Raw genomic sequence first — 17,082 nt, 5'->3', positions numbered from 1 at the left:
TATAAATTAATATAAATTAACACTCAATTGTATCAATATTTTTCTTCCATCAACCACTTTAGAAACAGTAGATTTTGCTTACACATTGAACACAAGAACCAGCAACTTTGGATTTGGGGTCTTTATTCTTTTGTTTTTTATGTGAAACATTTTAAATGTTACATCGTTTCACCTTAAAAGAAAGTTGGTTATGAGTGATAATATGTACAACACTTCAGATGAACAAACCCAAGACCACACTAGTGCAACAACGTCAACACAGGTCAAGTGTCTTGCAAATCTTCAATATAATACGTTTTAGGTTATATCTGGAATTCATTAGCTAATAAAAAGAAAAGATGACCGGGATTATATTATAACATTTAAATAATAACAGTCAAAAAGGCAACACAAAGTGGGCACAGAAAAAACCTGACATAGAAGAAGTAACACAGTAATAGAAATAATGAAAATGAAAAAGGAATCATCTAAAAGTTAGTAGAATTCTTGATGAAATCTTGTTTCAGGTCCACGATCTGCGTCTCGATTCTTTTGTGTAAATCATCCATTGACGCTGACAAGGCGTCATACAGAGCCTGGACAGAGAGAAAGGGAACATGTTAGCCTGACGCCATGACAGGAAGAAAGATGCACAGTGAAGCAAACTGTCGTCCTGAGTTTACCTGAGCTTTCTCCGTCTCTTTGCTGCACACGTCTCTCAGACTCTGGATCTTGGTCTTCAGCTGTAGCGTCTCTCTGCTGATCTCATGGATTTTGTCGGCCATATCCTCGCGCTTCTGATGGATTTGGTTACATTGCCTGGTGAACAGGTAGGTTTAGGTCATTTAATACTTTATTTAACAGAGCAGGGTTCTCAAATTGTTTTGATTTACTATCGTGTCAAAATTGTGTTACCCCAGAATGTCTTCAACGTGATTCTCCTTCATCTCTTTCTTCATCTGTCTCCGGATGTTCTGCTTGGACTCTTTGTCCAGCTTCATGCCCTGAGCTCTCTTCAACTGGGCCTCCTCCGCACACAGGTTCTTTATCTCCTTCTGCTTCTTCTCATACTGAGCAGTCAGCTCCTGGTACTGCACAAGCACACAGATGCAAGACAGAATCATGTCAACTGGAAACATGCATTCACACTGGATGAATTACACGGACAAATGCTTTAGATAAAGTTAACTCGTCAATGGAGTGGGGTGTGGTGAGTGAGCTGATACAGTAGCTAAGAAGCTGAAACTTCATCCAAAAGGAGAATTGGTGAAAGAGCCTTATTGCTGATGTGGAGCTGATGGAACAAAAAATGTCAAATTGTTGGTCTTGAAGATCCGCCATAGAGCAGATTGCAGATTACTGATACAAGAAATATTTAAACAAATAACTGAAGGAACCAGCAAAACAGTTTTTCTTACAGTCTTTACAAGCCATGGAACGGCCAAAAGTAAAGATCTGTTAGAGCAAGCTGTTGGCTAAAACCAGCTGTAAGTAGCATCATAATAATCATCATCATCATCATCACCACTACCATCAGATGACTTACCAAAGCAGCACTCTAAATGGCGTCATTTATTTCATATTTTTTGCCTAAATGTCCTCTACAGGAAGTAGCGATGCTACTGTGCGTACCCTTGAGCGACAGCTTGATGTGTCTGTTTGCGATGCGAGTCCTACTCTAGAGGAGGCCCGCAGGACGTTCAGGCTAGAAACTTGTAAATGACCTTGTTTCTAGTCCAATATGAATGTCGGGGCTTGCGGACCCTTGGATGACACCACGTATGGAGTCATGTGTTTTTTTCTGTCGTTTTCTTTACATTTGAAGAAGTGGTAACCATTTATTTCAATTGTATTGGATTTGGCTACAACACAGTTCAACCCTAAAACTCCAAAAGTGTTTTGAGGACTCAAACACTGAATAAATTAAACAGGACTGTTCCCCCAGTGAAGACCCGCCCCATTGCTGCTGTGACTCAGCATAGATAAGTGAATTTTCATTTTTCAGTGAACTATCCCTTTAATATTGGTGATATACTGCTAATACACAAACCTTACCTCTACAACATACATCTAATGGTCTGCCCAGAGGCTGGGGATTTTTTAACACCAAGAATCTCATTTAGAAGAATTTAATTCAGACCCTGTTGTTTTGTTTTTAACAAAGGTAAAAGTTCCTGAGTTTTTGCAGTAGATACAGGCACAATGTTGCTCTGAACTTTATCCAGAACATTGTGTTTGAATAGACTTATATATTTATTTCGATGCTGCAACAGGATACAAGTGACATTTTCTCCTCTATGATGTATTTGCTGATGGTGAAAGTTACTCATCCAGTGTTTTTTTGCAAAATTGGATATAAATACAGAACTCTTGTACACATACCATCTCCTGCCTCTGCTTGGCGTTGTTCATGCTGCTCTCCAGGTCCTGCAGCAGGTTGTACATCTGCTGGATCTCAGCCTCAGTGTGAGTCACATTCTGCACCATGTTCTGCAGCTCCACCGCTCGCTCATCCGCTTCCGTCTGAAATCATAACATCACACACTCATCACTCCCGGTTACACATGTCAGTCTGACCTCCTTTCAACACTGATCTCCCTGGTTTCTCTCTCACTTACGATGGAGTTCTTGATGCTCTTGACATTCTCCCTCATCCTCTCCATCTGAGTCCTCAGCTCCTCAGGAGACTCCACGATCTGAGACTTGAGTTTGCCGATGTCTTCTTTCAGGTTGCTGACGTCCACTTTCATATGGGCCTGTCTCACACACAGACACACACCTCTTTAATAGAAGGCCTGTGCTCTTACTGTATATCGGTAGATTTTTAGCTATCTCTCTGAGGATGTTTTGGGAAACCACCCCAAATTCATATTGGGAATTGTTTCATATTTAAGTCACAGTCACATACCAGTTTCTGAGACTTCTCTGCGATATTGGTTTTCCACTCAGCGATGCAGTCGTTTTTTACATTCTGAAAGAAAATTAGGTGATTTCACAACTCACACAGCAAAGGGCTATACTACTGAATATATATATATACACACACACACAACAGCTTTATTTATGTTACTTCAATTATGTATTTTTATGACTGTTTCATCATCACCTACCACTTCCTGGCATTCATGCATGGTGGTGGCCTGAAGTTCAGACACAGCGGCCGCCAGCTCGTCTGCCTCGGCCTGCTGCTCCGGCGGGATGGTGCTGAACAAGGAAAAAGTATTTCTTTACAAATCTCACTGCAAAATGAAATACGACTTTCATCCTTCATGTCGGTGTAGAAGACGTTCTCATATTAATAAATTATTGGGATAATGTTACCATATTTATCAATAAATAATCAGCAAGACTTAATCTGTAAAATAGTTTTTTCAAAATAAATAAAAAAATCACTTTGATTTGAATGTTTGACTAACAATCTTTTTTTCATGCTAAATGTCAAACATTTCCATGTTGCAGCTTCTCAGAGGTCAGAATTAGCTGTTTCTGTTTGTGCTCTCTGATGAATGAGTCGTTAAGTTGCCTTTAATTCAGGACATTGTAATAGACATTTTACACATTTTAGAGGAAATGTTTCATTAAGAAAATAATGAATAATAAATCTATAATAGAACTCACTTTCGGCAACATGTGTAATTATTTTCATTGTTACAAAATATCAACAAAAAAATCTACACTCTGCATGTTTAATCTATGAGTAAAACATGTCCAATGAGAGTTCAGGCTGGTGTCTAGAAATGTGCTTCTTTTATCCAGCCACTTTCAAAGTTCCCAAAACATCACATTGAAGGAAAATGTGAAACTGAACTGAACTGGAGCATCACATGCCAGTTAATGTTGAATTTTCTTAATTTTTCTTAATTAAGATTAATTGATTATCATCTGTAAAATAACAGTAGATTTTTGGAGTCATCAATAAATAAATAAAAATTAAAACATGATCAGAAGATAACAAATCCTCAACTATGTCCTATTGTCCTCCCTCTCTGAAGCTTATTGAGACCTTTTTGGCAACATCTTAACAAAGATAGTTTTATAGTCATATAGAAACTAAAGAACTAGGACTTACGTCAGCATCTCGATCTTTTTCTCTGCTTCTCGATTGCTTCTGATGCAAGTCTGCAGTCTGTCCATGTCTGCCCTCTGACAACAGAGAAATGAACTGTTACAACATGTGAAACTCTAGACACAAAGCAGGGTAATGGTTACTAACTTGTCAGTAGCAAAATAAAGAAGATTGTTGTCGAAAAAATGTCCTTATCAAGTTATATGGTGACTGAAGTGCCCATTAATTAAAAAAGATCAAGATTAAAACATGATTGCAGTCAACAGATCTATCTATTATATAGTCCTAACTCTGTATTAATCATTAATCACATCAGAACTATTTGCCAGGGTATTATCAATTAATGGAGTTTGATTTAATCTTGGTAAGTTACCCCAAACTGCTGATCAGTGGAATAGGGTGAGACTATTTACAAAACTGTGTTTTGCTTCAACAGTGTATATGTGTGGGAATCTTTAAACAGTTTACTCTTGAGATACTATTTCACTGGTGGTGGGTGTTAGCACTAGGCTAAAAGCTAGCCTTTGTTCCTGTTCTGACCAGTGTAACATACAAATTTGGCCTGCTTCTCCAAGACAAAGTCCATCCTCTGCTTCCTGAAGTGAAGGAAGTTCATGATTGCACTAAGAACTGTCAGAGTCTTCTGTTTCTCTGGAAAGGAACGGAAAGCCCATTGTCAGAGGACTGGTTACAAGTACATGTTCAGTAGCCAGTGTCATATGTGGGGATTTTGTTGGAATAAACTTCAGAAAGATGAAATTAGAAACATGTTCTTACTTGGGGCTAGAAGGTCATTCAAAGAAAAATCATACACCAGGCACATGGGCAGAAACTGCCTCCTAAAAAAGATTTACAGATTAAATTACAACACACTTTTAAAAACAGTGACACTGTATAATATGTGAAAGAATTTTTTGATTAGAAAAGGAGAGCTCAGATTTTTCTGAGTGGTTGTATTAATTGATGAATAATCAGCCATATAGAAAAGTAAGTAATTTAGCATATTGAGGACATGATCAATTGAGATTCATCGAGCATCAAATCGTTAACAGGTGAATAACAACCCACTACAAGCTGGTGCACACTGTTGACCTGTATATGCAGGAGATATGGTAAGAAAACTCACATGCGCAGGTAGACGCTCATGATAGCAGTTGCTCCCTCATGATAAACTGGATACTGAATGTTCTCCAGAAGTGGAACCTGTTGGGAAACAAAGACAAATCAAATGAAAAGCAAATGCAGATGTATGAGGTGATGAGACTGTGACATTCACTACATCATATCTTATACAAAGTGGTGAAAGTGACATTTATAATATGGGATTAGACGAGACTGCCACATGATCAATAAGGAGCGGCTCTTACCATGGAGTGACACTCGGGTCTGAAACGATACAGGAGATGCAGCACTCTCATGTACAGTGTTTGAACTGCCTCTGGCTGTAAGAGAGAATAGCAAATGTTATATTAATGGTCTAGAGATTATATGATCATATAAGACTGGTAACTGCAAACCAAACAGCATCTTCAACACAACAACCTTTAAGTGCAGCCACATAAATGTTCACAGTTGGTTAGACACCCAGTCTCAAAGGTGTGAACATAATGAAAGGACGTTTTTGGATCTTTTCCTCACATTTAATTTGAAACACATTGTTTTGAATAGTAGTTCCTGCTGTTTACACTGGTTGAGTAATGATCCCGTTTTAGCAAGATCCCAGTGTAAGGTATGAGGGACAAAATCCTGAGTTATTATTCTGTGGAAAAGCATTACTCTGAATTTAGGGGGCAGCTACCTAATATTTTCTTTTATCAGTTCATCTGCAGATTGCTCTCTCACTCTCAATTACATGTTTTGTTGATAAAATGTTGGACAGCCTGAGCCGATACGTCTAAAAGTAGAGAATTAGTATGCAGCTAGTTAAATAATATAATTCTTGTTTTTCATGCATTACAGTTTTATTGCTGTGTTCAGGTAGTATTGAGTTGGGTACATGTATGGTGAACTAAGAGTCACAAGCGTTGTGATTTACTGTAATACAGTGGCTCATATTATCCATGTTCACAGTTAATTTTTTAAAGTTTGAGATATATATATATATATATATATATATATATATACATATTCACAATTTGATGAAGCACAGTTAACTTTTTGAATCATAAATCATACATTTTCACTCCAAAATGGGATCTATTGCATTTTTTGTTTAAAATTGCATAATAAATAAACTAAAAACCTTTGTTCGTACATGCTATTCTTGCTATTCCTTACAGGCATTTAAACCTACAACACACAGTGTGGATAGTGAGTGATGTGAACCGTTCAGTTGTTTACTGCTGATGGCTCCTGGAGTGACAGCAGGAACACAAACCAGCGGCCGGACGTTACCTTGGGAGCAGGAGTCAGGTCGGCCTTCGTGAAGTGTTTCGCTTCTTGACCGGTGAGAACCTCTGTTCTGTAAAAATTCACTATCGCATCCGCCGTGTAGACGGGGAACGTGTTTTCAGCCATGTCCGCACCGTCGAACCCAAAAAATCAAAACACCCCGAAACTCTTTCGACCTCAACAGTCAAACAAAATTGGCGCCTTTAAAAGACTTCCTTGTTGATTGACGGCGCGTCTGATTGGTACATTTTTTCTTCTTCGTTTTTGAGTGACATACATTACTCGCCAGTGCCCCCTGTCGTGCGAGCACTGCAAGCGATAGTACTTCCCCAAATGAGAGAAAATGTATAATCAGAGTATTAACATTTATAATCCTAAAAACTACTTCGGGTGACTTTGGCCGAGGGGTAGAGCGGTCCACCTCCAAACTGTAGGTCGGCAGCTCGATCCCCAGTCTGACCCATCTATCTGCATGCCGAAGTGTGCAAGATGCTTAACCCTGAATGGCCCCCCATAGAATAACACATTTCTGCGAATAGATGCACTGTATGAATGTGTGTGGGTGAATGTAAAACTGTACTGTAAAGCACTTTGAGTGGTCATAAAGACTAGAAAAGCGCTATATAAATACAAAAACATTTACCAAACCATTTACTTTATGTATATGTAGGTAAGAACGAGCAAAATACATATATACAGAATACAAATACATATATGCATGAACGAAATGCAAATGCATATCTATTTTGGTCTTTTATCTCTAAAAGTATTTTTATCTTAACTATTCAACTACTTCCTTCTGTATTGCAACCATTTGTTTTCTCGTTTTGCATTCGTTTGTACTTTATGTTGAAAAGGGCTCTATGGATAAAGTTATTATTACACCCATTTTATTTATTTGTACATAGGATGAAATCAGTCAAGTAAAGTTCCTCCTGGTCAATTTTGTTAAAAAATTATTATTAAACACATTTCCCTTTTTTTTTTAAATAATAGAGTTTATGGATGTTACAGAAACAGACAGATGCTTCAAATAAAAACCTCTCCCCTGCAGTTCCACAGGTTTTCATATTATTTAATGCATATCTGATTTTGTGAAATTAAACATTATTTAGTCGGAGGTGTCAACCTCCCCTGTATATTATTATAAACCAAAAAACTAGTCTGCAGTTCCCACTCCAGAGCAGTAGAAGGCGCTAATTTGTCACCGCCGGTCCTAATTATGCACGTGACACGACACGTACTGGAGGCGAAGCCCATCGCCTTGGACGCTTGATGTTTGTGGCAAGAAATATGTGTTTCACTTTAAAGTAAACAGAAAACCGGGTGTGCGATGACTTAGTGGCGAGCTGAAGCTTCTGCATCTGAGTGATAATGGCGGTGAACTGGGCCGACAGGGTCTCCGCTTTCTCCCGCAGCCCCTCTCACTTCCTCTCGGGGACAACAGCTGAAGCTTTCCTGGCTGAGCTGCTCCGAGAGCTCCGAGATGACAGAGCAGGTTATAATGTGAAGGTAAAATACATTTTAATACAATTCACAACTCTGGAGAACCATGATTCACATTAAATGTCTTGTTTTATTCTACGACACAAGCCAATACTGCCAGAAGTTTGGCCCATTACGTTCTAAACACAATCATGAGCAAATGGTGTTGTTTAGTCATTTAAAATGAATAAATGTCAATAATCCGCAGGTTCCAGCTTCTCATGTGTTTGGATTGTTTGCCTCGTCGTCTTCATTTATAGTAAAATGAACCTCTTTGGGTTTAGTCCATTGAAGTTGTCAGCTTCATGGGCTTTGGGGAAGTAAAGGGACATTTTCAGATGCCTCTCTCAGGACGGACAGAAGTGCAGTATATGTCAGTATAAGCAGCAACCACAATTGAAATGACAGTGGTGTTGCCAGTAATGGTATCATATATGAGTTGGCAAATTGTCTATCTCAGCAATGTCTTAATCATAATGCACAATCTCCAATTATGGTTCAGCCCCGATCCCGGATCTGCCAACGATAAAGCACATGGACTCTGGGGAAGAAGTCAAGTCAGTCACATGTATAGATGAGACATTAATGTGATGAGAAGACAAGCTCATTGTGTCATGTGTCCCCTGACATTCTAGTGTCTACTTGTTTCACTCTTTAATTCTCATCTTTGACCTCCTCCTCAGGTCCTCCTGTTGTCTCCACTATGTGAGCACCCGACTCTGCTGTGTCCCTCAGACTCTGTGGGTGAGGAGACAGCCTTGGAGCTCATGTCGGTGTTCGCCCAGTGCCCCCCCAAATCCGTCCAGTTCCGTTGTCATCTCCTGCTGGCCCTCACCTCTGTGCTCGTGTGCACCTCCTGTGTGAGCAGCCGTTCCCCTGTATCTCAAGATTTCCTGGACCTGCTCCTCCAGTTGTCCCAGGACCCCGGTGACCTACATGGCGACGGCGCTCTTCATTCCCTCCGAGCCACAGCTTGCGACTGTTTGCGGGAGCTAGAGGCTTGTTCTCCCGGTTATCTCTCCCAGCACATTGAGCTCCTGGGCGGGCTCAGGCAGAGAGAAACCTCCAGGTTCCACCAGGCTTACACAGGACTTCACACTCTGGTCCTGAGGAATGCTGTGTATCAGCTCACTCAGGAAACTGGAGCTGGTGCTGAGCAACTCAAAGTTCTTCTGGGAGGGAACACATCAGTTGCATGGGAAGCGGATCAGGACTCAGGCCGGACAAATAACACAGACTCCGGCGTACTGTTCTCTCTCATCCTGGGGCCCATGGGTTCAGTGCCCACCCTCCAGACTGGGCTTGACTGCAAGGAGTTGCGTTCAATCCTGTCTTCCCTCCTGGAGGAGTCCTACCTCCTCACCCCTTTGTGTCAGGCTGCGCTGCTTCATAGACTGACAGAGCTGGTTGCCATGGTCCCTGGGGTCCCTCCAGCCATATTCAGGGCTCAGCTGCTGCGACTGCTGGGCACGAGCAAGGTTTGTGTCAATGGAATGAAATGACAAAGACTTCACAGTTTTGTTTCTATTTAAATCTTGGTGTATTAAGTAAATTAAGCTGTTTTTGGACATGAACTCCAGAGGATGTCCTCACAATTGGGTCTGGACTTTCTCCAGAGTTTCCCTTTCACACATGAACAACACAGCAGGAGATTCTCCATTCAGGGCGAACACAACATCAGAAATCTCTGGAGCGTTCAGATGAGGGGTGGCACAGCAGGCAGAGGCTGGATGTAACGTATTAATTCCCCTGCAGAGATCACATGTTTTTGTTTACAGCACATCAACACTGACGTCAGCTATCTTGCTATCTTTGAGTCTTCTATGTGTGCAGCTCTGCATTTTCATCCTGAGGCCTGGACTACGAAACAAGATTTGTGGTTATCAGGGAAACTTCAGATTTACTTGAGGGTCTTCAGTCCTAGGAAGATTTTAAATATTTTATCGTAGTAGGTTTATCCTATAAAAACACAAATGTATTTGGAATGGAGGATGGATAGTTTACAGATTTACCTTGTGACAGCTGCCATGCCTCCCTCCTCCCTCTCTCTCTCTCTCACTCACAAGAGTGAGTGACTGTGGGAAGTTCACCAGGATATCCAAAAGATGTCCTGGGTATGTTCAAATCAATTCGTAGTACAGGCCCCTGGTGCATCTGTATTGTTATAGTTTTTTTTCAGCTTTGCGTCTGTGGTGTGTTAGAAACGTCATCAACATGCCCACTCGCCCTCAGTGAATCCTCCAGAGGATATCTTGCTCACAGCTGTCAGCTCACTCAGACATTTTGCAGAGTTTTTACTCAGGGGCTTGCAGGAGAAACTCTGCATCCAGTCCTTCTGGAGAATTGAGTTCAGTGCATGTATGAAAGCAGCTATATGAAAATTAAAAAACATTCAAAATGTGCCAGTAAATGTTTTGGAAATCTAAGTCCAGACCAGTTCTGAACTGTTAATTTCTAACTGTTGAGTTATTGTTTTATGGCCCTTTGGAGTGAGAACTTTGCTGTACTGACGACTCAAAGTAAATCTTTGCTCTTCCAGGTTTGTCTCCTCCACACCACCCTGCTGATGAAGTGTGCGTTCACAGACAGCCTGTTCAGCGCCGAGGACGAAGCGTTCATCCTCAAGCGGCTGGTCGTGCTCTCCCAGCACCCACTGCTTAGTACGCCTGAGAAGCTCTTCTACATGGACTGCATCCTGCACTTTCCTGAGAACCGTCCAATCAGCTGCAGCGACAGAGACGAGACGCTACCTGTGCTGCTGACTCCCCGGCTGGCCTCGGCTCTCATGCCCACTGTGTTCAACGACAGTGCAACCATGCTGGCCCGCCTCAACCTGCTGTCCCTGGTCTACCTGGAGGAGGGAGAGGAAGGGGAGGGCGGAGAGGGCAGGGGGGTGGCCAACCTCTACGACCACCTCATGTCACTGCTACACATTGTGGACAGCGGAGGCAGCAGAGAGATTGTAGTCACCTTCTTCAGGGCCGCCTTCCTCTTCCTTTTGTACTTCTACCACATGGAGCGCTACTCGAGCAGCCTGGTTGAGAAGCTGTGTGAGCTCTACCTCCGCCACACCCAGCTCGCCCCGCACCTCATCAGCCTGGCCGACCACACACAGGACAGTCTGTCTGAGTCGGACTGGGCTGAGGAGCTCTTGAAAGCACTGCAGCGAGTCATCACTGAGGCCCCGCTGGCCAAGCTCAACTTACAGGACCTCCGCTGTCACCTCAAGATGCTTGCACGAGTGGCGGAAGAAGGAAAAATCCCCCAGTGCAGCACCCTCAGGTTTCTGTCCAGCATCATCGCTCCATTGCCCTCCTCGCTGTGCGTAAGTGGCGACTGGCGTCTGGGGACCAGCGTGCTGGGAGTTTGCCGCCGGCTGCTCGTCCACCCGAGCCTGGACTCGCTGCTCGTCCCTCTGGCCGACATCCTGCAGGATCTCACCTGCTGCTATGGAGACACAGACATTCAGGACCATGCCCGTCTTTACTATGCCCTCCTCACCACGCTGTCCCGGGAGAAGCTGACAGGGGTGTTGGCGCAGGGTGCGACCGAGGGAGGGCGGCAGATCAAGAAGCGATCAATGTCGAGCATCGTGGCTGAGAGCGAGGGGCTGAGAAGCGCGCTTACCATTCACCAGACGAAGAAAGTAATATTCAGTGTGGTTGAGGTGAATTCTGAGACACGACAAGAAACACAAACAGAGAAAGAAGGTGACTTAAGCCATGGTGAGACAGACGAATGCCCAGGTGAGGGAAAGGCAGCACTGGAAGCCTACAGACGTCAGTTCACTGACCCTGACTTTGCCTCAGAAATAACCTTGAGCTACCAACTGGCTCACACTCTGCCTTATGACCCTCGCTTTGATCAGGTCTTCAGCATTCGCCTGCACTTCAACCTCACAGATGAGCACTATGAAGAACTGAGCGACATCAGTGTCCCTTGCCTCTTCAGAGAGAGGTCGTCACCAATGGTGAAGCTGAGGCTGAAGCCTCTGCACCCCTACCCCACCACCCTTCAAGCCAGCGCCATCTTTACCACACAGGACGGGCTCTCGTGGCACACCATCCTGCCTGACATCCATGTGGCGTTCCAGCAGGTCTTCACGCCCCTGCCTGCTCCCTCTGCCTGGGGTCGTGGCGGCAAACTTGACCTGTTTGAGGGATTATGGGATGAGTTGTGCTCCGAGGGCGGGGACTGTGCTACCAGTCTGTTCTGCTGTCAGCTAAAGGAGGGAGCTCTGATGTCCTTGGTGGAGAAACACTTCCTCCACTACCTTATTTCTGACTGGTCCCATAAAGAAGAGTGTAAAGTGCTTTTCTTCCTCCCCCCACAGTCTCATGTGTTGCTGAAAATCACCACAGAGGAAGACGCCGTGCACTTCGACATAGCCACAGATAACTGGCAGCTTCTGCCACACATAACTTCTTATCTACTGACAATCACATCCTCACAGGACGACACTCACAGCTGACTGTGATGCGTCTTTTAATTCAAAACTTAATGAGCTTTTAACAAAATCCTTTAGTGTTTGTCAGCACTTTAATAATTTCAATTGTACTAACCGAAGACAGATGATTTCAAATAAAGTTATTGCACTTTTGTTTTCTTGACCTAAGATGATTTTATTCACTGAATGAAGTCCCAACTGTTGACATCTTATTGGCAACATCTACAAAATGAATAATTTATTTTGAGTTGCACATGGTAATAATGAGAAATGGATCAACAAAGATGAACCCCACCCCTATGAGATAAGGCTCTGAAATGTATGATGCCGGTTTTATAAGTAAAAAAAAAAAAAGGAAGGTGTGGATCCACATTTACATAGAATCCATTTACACACTCACATGTACACGTTTTATTTTGGTGAGGAGCAGAGTGTAAGCTCAACTTTGTTTCCAAAAAAGAGCCCATGCACAGCTTTGCCATCACAGCCCTGTATGATACTGAGGTTGTGGCTGTATACAAACAAAACGTGTAGTAGTGCATATCCGTGTTCACTTAAGGCAGTCCATGAAAGTCACTGAAACACTGTCCAACTTTTTGATATCATTGATTCCAGTCCACACCTGGATTTATAAGATTTAAAAGTAGAATAAGTCTCAAGTGTGTGTTCTTGATCAGTCCCTTGTTCAGTCCAGCTTCAGCAGTGCTTTACTCAGAAAGGCCTTTGAAGTTGGGTTCTGTGCATGGTGGTAGAGCGGTCTGCTGGCTGATGAGCTTGTTCATGATGGCAATCTCTGCATCCCTCTTCTCCACTTGGTCCACAGGGGTCCAGGACATGTCATGTTGGAGTTTGAACGCACTGACAAATGAGTGAGGGCAACTCGGGCCCCATTCCTTCAGAGGAGCAAACAAAGGAGGTGATATTAGGATGAGATTTGACATTTCCACTACTGTCACCATTCCTTCAATAAATCCTGTCATTACCAGTTTAAACACCCGGGGGCTTCCACAAAGTCTTAAGTCTCTTTCTGACCTACGCTGTTACATGTTCATGACATAAGTTCTATCTATCTATGCACACAAATAAAATAAAAATAAAAAATCCCCCACAGAAGCAGTAACACCCTTTCTCTGTTATGTACCTCTATGACATAATCTCTCCCTCCCCCATATCAGTTACAACCGTCCACATTCAATTCAGTGTAGCTGTTCTGTAACTGGCCAAATTCAACCCAAGCAGCCTGTGTCTTGGCCGCCTGCTCACTATCAGCTGCCTCCCGTGTTAAATGACCTTTGAACACCAAACCCCCCAAACATGTATTAGGTGACAGGGTCTGTGCTGACATTTTGTAACTCCGGTCCACACAGGGTGACACAACATCTAAGAAGGGTTAACAACCTGGTATTAGTATGTATCTTTACAATGCAGACCTTAGGGGAGATGATGGAGAAGTACTTCTGTCCAGATGGCCGCTCATAGAGGTAGTACATGGTGCCCGGCTTCTTCACTATGTTACAGGCAGCGTGGTGGAGGTCAGCATCTCTTTTAGCCTCTTCCAAGACCTAGAAATAAAAAGAAAAACATATCTGCTTTTATAATAGCTGTCACACTTAAAAAATAATACTACCACTTTGTTCAAATGTGCTGTAACTACATAGATCTGAGTAAATTTCCCTCATTATGGTCACATGAGCTCATGTGGGATCTGGTGTTCTTTGACTGATCAGATCTACAAAAATCTATATAAAAATCATTGAATTTTAACCAGTGTGTGCATTTTGACATGATCAGCTGCAAAATATCTAATGTAGAATTTCAAAAAACAAGACTGAAAGCAGGATTTGTCCACTGTTCTAACGCACTTACCTTTCTCGCCTGCTCCTGTAGGTATCTGATCTGGTCAGCGATGACTGTCAGCTTATTGGAGGCGTTGGCTTTAATGAAATCGTCTCCCTAACAAACACAGTTAAATATTGTCACAATATATATGCACATTCATAGTCTGGATCCAAATTCAACCTAAAAACCTCAGTCCTCACCCTTTGTACTTGTGTTGCCAGGGCCACCAGGTCCATGGGGTCTCCCACTCTGTTGGTCTGGTAGGAGCTGACCAGTTCCAGGCCGCCGGGGGCGCTGCTGCTCTCAACCAGAGCCACTGCAAAAACACACACAGTTACATCACACTAACATGTAACTAGAAGGAGCATGCTAACTGCTGATACCAATGTATCTGATATAATATAATACAATCTAATCTCTCTCTGCCACTGGTGCTAACACTTATTTTACATTCTGCAGTATAACAACAGCTTCAGTCTCCATGTTTCATTTATGACACAGTAGTACAACACATGTTTTTACATTCTTGTACACATTAAGCTCTTCACTAGAATTAGACGAGCTCTCGCCTCCGTGGAAATGAATTGATTTCATGTCAAAAGCATCAGTTGTTCAGTTTATTCTGTTTCCTAATTCTTAGACCACATTGGACTCCAGTGTTCAGGTCTGTCACACACACACAGCTGCTGCTTTCAATTCGGTACCTGCGGGAGTGCTGTTGGGAGTTTTGAGGCTGACCGTCCTGTCCATGGTTTCTTCTCCCACTTCTTCTTCTCAATTGGTTTCTGAGCTGTTGTTCACTCTGGCCACAGCAGCTGCTTTTGTAACCAGCTAATGTTTGACCATACCGGAGGATGCACGGGGTCCGAAATCTCCCCCATTTAGCCACACGGGCAGTGGCGCTAGTGCCTGTGTAAAGACTTTTAATTAAACTACGTTTTTACTGATTATATGAGCTAACCATTTTTTTTGACCTTTTTTTTTTTTTTTTTTGTTAAAGTAACTTATGTAAAATTGTAGACGTTCTGATGATGAATTTTATCATTACGACAACTTGGGATTTATTTCAGGCACGCCACGCGAAGCCCCGTCCTGCCTCAGAACATTTACACAGACAAGATGTGCCACTGCTGAGAAAACCGCTCCCCAACGAACATATTTTACCCATGATCCTTTGCAGGTGTATTTACATCACACGTGTGGTTTATTATATAATATGAATTACACATATTTAGTTTGAAAGAGTAGTATAAAGTGGTTTCCTTATCACTTATCACAAGTATTTCTGAAAATATTTGTAGTAACATTTATTATTTATATTTTCTCACCGCGAAGAAACGTATACAACATGCCAACGTATTAAAGGTGCAGTGTGTACGATTTAGGTGAAAGGGGTCTGTTAGCAGAAATTGATTATAAGACAATCCTAGTGTGTTTTATCAAAATTGCAAAAAAAATGTTTACCCTAGAATTGACCCTTTGCATATTTAAATACTTAATGTTTACAGCAGGAGTGGGTCCTATCTAGGAAAAGGGGCATTTCTTCTTAGATCAGTGGTTTTAAATAGACAAAGATTACTAAAATAGTAGACATAAGAGAAATTCAAAGTGACTTACTATCTTTTTTTTTTTTTTTAGAATTAGAGTGGGTAGAGTCAAAGGGGTGCTCCAACATTAAAATTGCATATCAATATGTGGAAATTATTTGACTTCATAGAATGATGAAGGCCAATGTATGCTTCTGCGTTTTGACGGACACGGACAGATAGGACCGCCCTCTCCAACGTGGAACGCCCTCTCCGTGCCTCTCCGGGGCTCCTCGGAGAGCTTTTCGTGCCGCGCTCATTTTTCTATACGTCGAAATGACGGACAGCCCACGGATAGCACTTGGCTGTGATTGGTCCGCTAACGCCAGCATTTCGGAATGGAAACTTCCTGTTCCATTCCCTACATCACAATAAACCAAAATCACAACTACGACTCTATGATTAATGTGACAAGTGTGTTAAGCCAGCGGCATTGTCCGGCTGACGGTGGCTGGTTAGAGCACTTACGGCATGTGTGTACGGTCACATGAGGTTATAACGAACTTTGATAACGGGGGTAGCGGGCTAGCCACCATGCTAACTGCGGTGGGAACAGCGCAAAAACCCGCTGACTTTAATCCCACGGCTCTCATGACAATGTTTCTCAAACACCGTCAGGTTAGAAGCAAACACTTGGTAGTAGCTAGTATCGGGTGTCCGTGCTGACTGTGTGTGGAAGCTGGGGGGAGCTAGCTGCCTCCGTGTAGCTTCAAGCTGTTGCAGCTGTTGAATTAGCAACGCAGTTTGGAAACAAGACCGGGGAACCGCTGCGCTAAGACACGATAACATAAGCATTTTGACCCGCTGGGTGTCACTTTATTCAGCAAAAACTGTCGCGTCATCAACATCCTTTTTCTGTTAGTTGCCATCTTTCACTGTGTGTGAGGAGCCGGGAGGACGTAAATAAACCAGCGTGGACTTCTTCTATATACCTCATGAGGTAGGCTTGTCTAAGCTCGACTTCCGTTTCGCCATCTACTGTTCTGGCGGTGAATTGTTTTCACAACAAAAAGGCTCGTAGAACTATAAATCAAAAAGGGTCCGTCCGATCCGTCCGTCCGTCATTCCGAAACGGACTCGGAGAAGCATACTGAGGCCTTAGAAAGGATTGTTGTTATATCTTTTTTAATTTCTTCTATTATAAGATACATTTGTGTTTCAACAAGATGTTGGTTTGTTGTAAAACTGAGTTGAAATAATAATACAAGCATGAGCAGAATGTGCTCTCACATTTTCCCCTGTTGTGTTTATAGACTTTGAGCATTTGAAAGCACAAACAGATTGTGCCT

At 42.6% G+C, this 17,082-nt stretch overlaps 3 protein-coding genes across 4 annotated transcripts; 1 reads left to right on the top strand and 2 right to left on the bottom strand.

The window, feature by feature from the left end:
• Positions 1–106: 106 nt before the first annotated feature.
• nuf2 (UF2 component of NDC80 kinetochore complex) lies at positions 107–6,661 on the bottom strand. Its single transcript, XM_053438975.1, has 13 exons — positions 6,440–6,661; positions 5,413–5,487; positions 5,172–5,248; positions 4,823–4,884; positions 4,599–4,696; positions 4,049–4,122; positions 3,090–3,183; positions 2,888–2,950; positions 2,598–2,735; positions 2,362–2,502; positions 895–1,070; positions 663–798; positions 107–575 (listed from the first exon to the last, which is right to left on the bottom strand). The coding sequence occupies exons 1-13, from the start codon at positions 6,560–6,562 to the stop codon at positions 468–470; spliced, it is 1,365 nt and encodes a 454-aa protein (XP_053294950.1). The 5' UTR covers positions 6,563–6,661; the 3' UTR covers positions 107–467.
• A 1,008-nt stretch (positions 6,662–7,669) lies between these two features.
• On the top strand, positions 7,670–12,521 carry ap5b1 (adaptor related protein complex 5 subunit beta 1). The gene is made up of 3 exons (XM_053443666.1): positions 7,670–7,948; positions 8,605–9,399; positions 10,461–12,521. The coding sequence occupies exons 1-3, from the start codon at positions 7,811–7,813 to the stop codon at positions 12,390–12,392; spliced, it is 2,865 nt and encodes a 954-aa protein (XP_053299641.1). The 5' UTR covers positions 7,670–7,810; the 3' UTR covers positions 12,393–12,521.
• Positions 12,522–12,755: 234 nt separating this feature from the next.
• On the bottom strand, positions 12,756–15,104 carry c2h1orf50 (chromosome 2 C1orf50 homolog). 2 transcript variants are annotated; one of them, XR_008342049.1, is made up of 6 exons: positions 14,912–15,104; positions 14,408–14,523; positions 14,235–14,321; positions 13,799–13,930; positions 12,973–13,261; positions 12,756–12,820 (listed from the first exon to the last, which is right to left on the bottom strand). XR_008342049.1 is itself a non-coding variant. In XM_053443678.1 (5 exons), the coding sequence occupies exons 1-5, from the start codon at positions 14,955–14,957 to the stop codon at positions 13,076–13,078; spliced, it is 567 nt and encodes a 188-aa protein (XP_053299653.1). In that variant the 5' UTR covers positions 14,958–15,104; the 3' UTR covers positions 12,756–13,075. The 2 variants fall into 2 exon arrangements, 1 of the variants encoding a protein (XP_053299653.1); XM_053443678.1 differs by having other exon boundaries at positions 12,756–13,261.
• Positions 15,105–17,082: the final 1,978 nt, after the last annotated feature.

Source organism: Pleuronectes platessa, chromosome 2 (genome assembly GCF_947347685.1).
Source record: "Pleuronectes platessa chromosome 2, fPlePla1.1, whole genome shotgun sequence".
Taxonomy (NCBI): domain Eukaryota; kingdom Metazoa; phylum Chordata; class Actinopteri; order Pleuronectiformes; family Pleuronectidae; genus Pleuronectes; species Pleuronectes platessa.
Note: the sequence above shows the minus strand (reverse complement) of the source record. Positions and strands in the feature narration are given on the sequence as shown.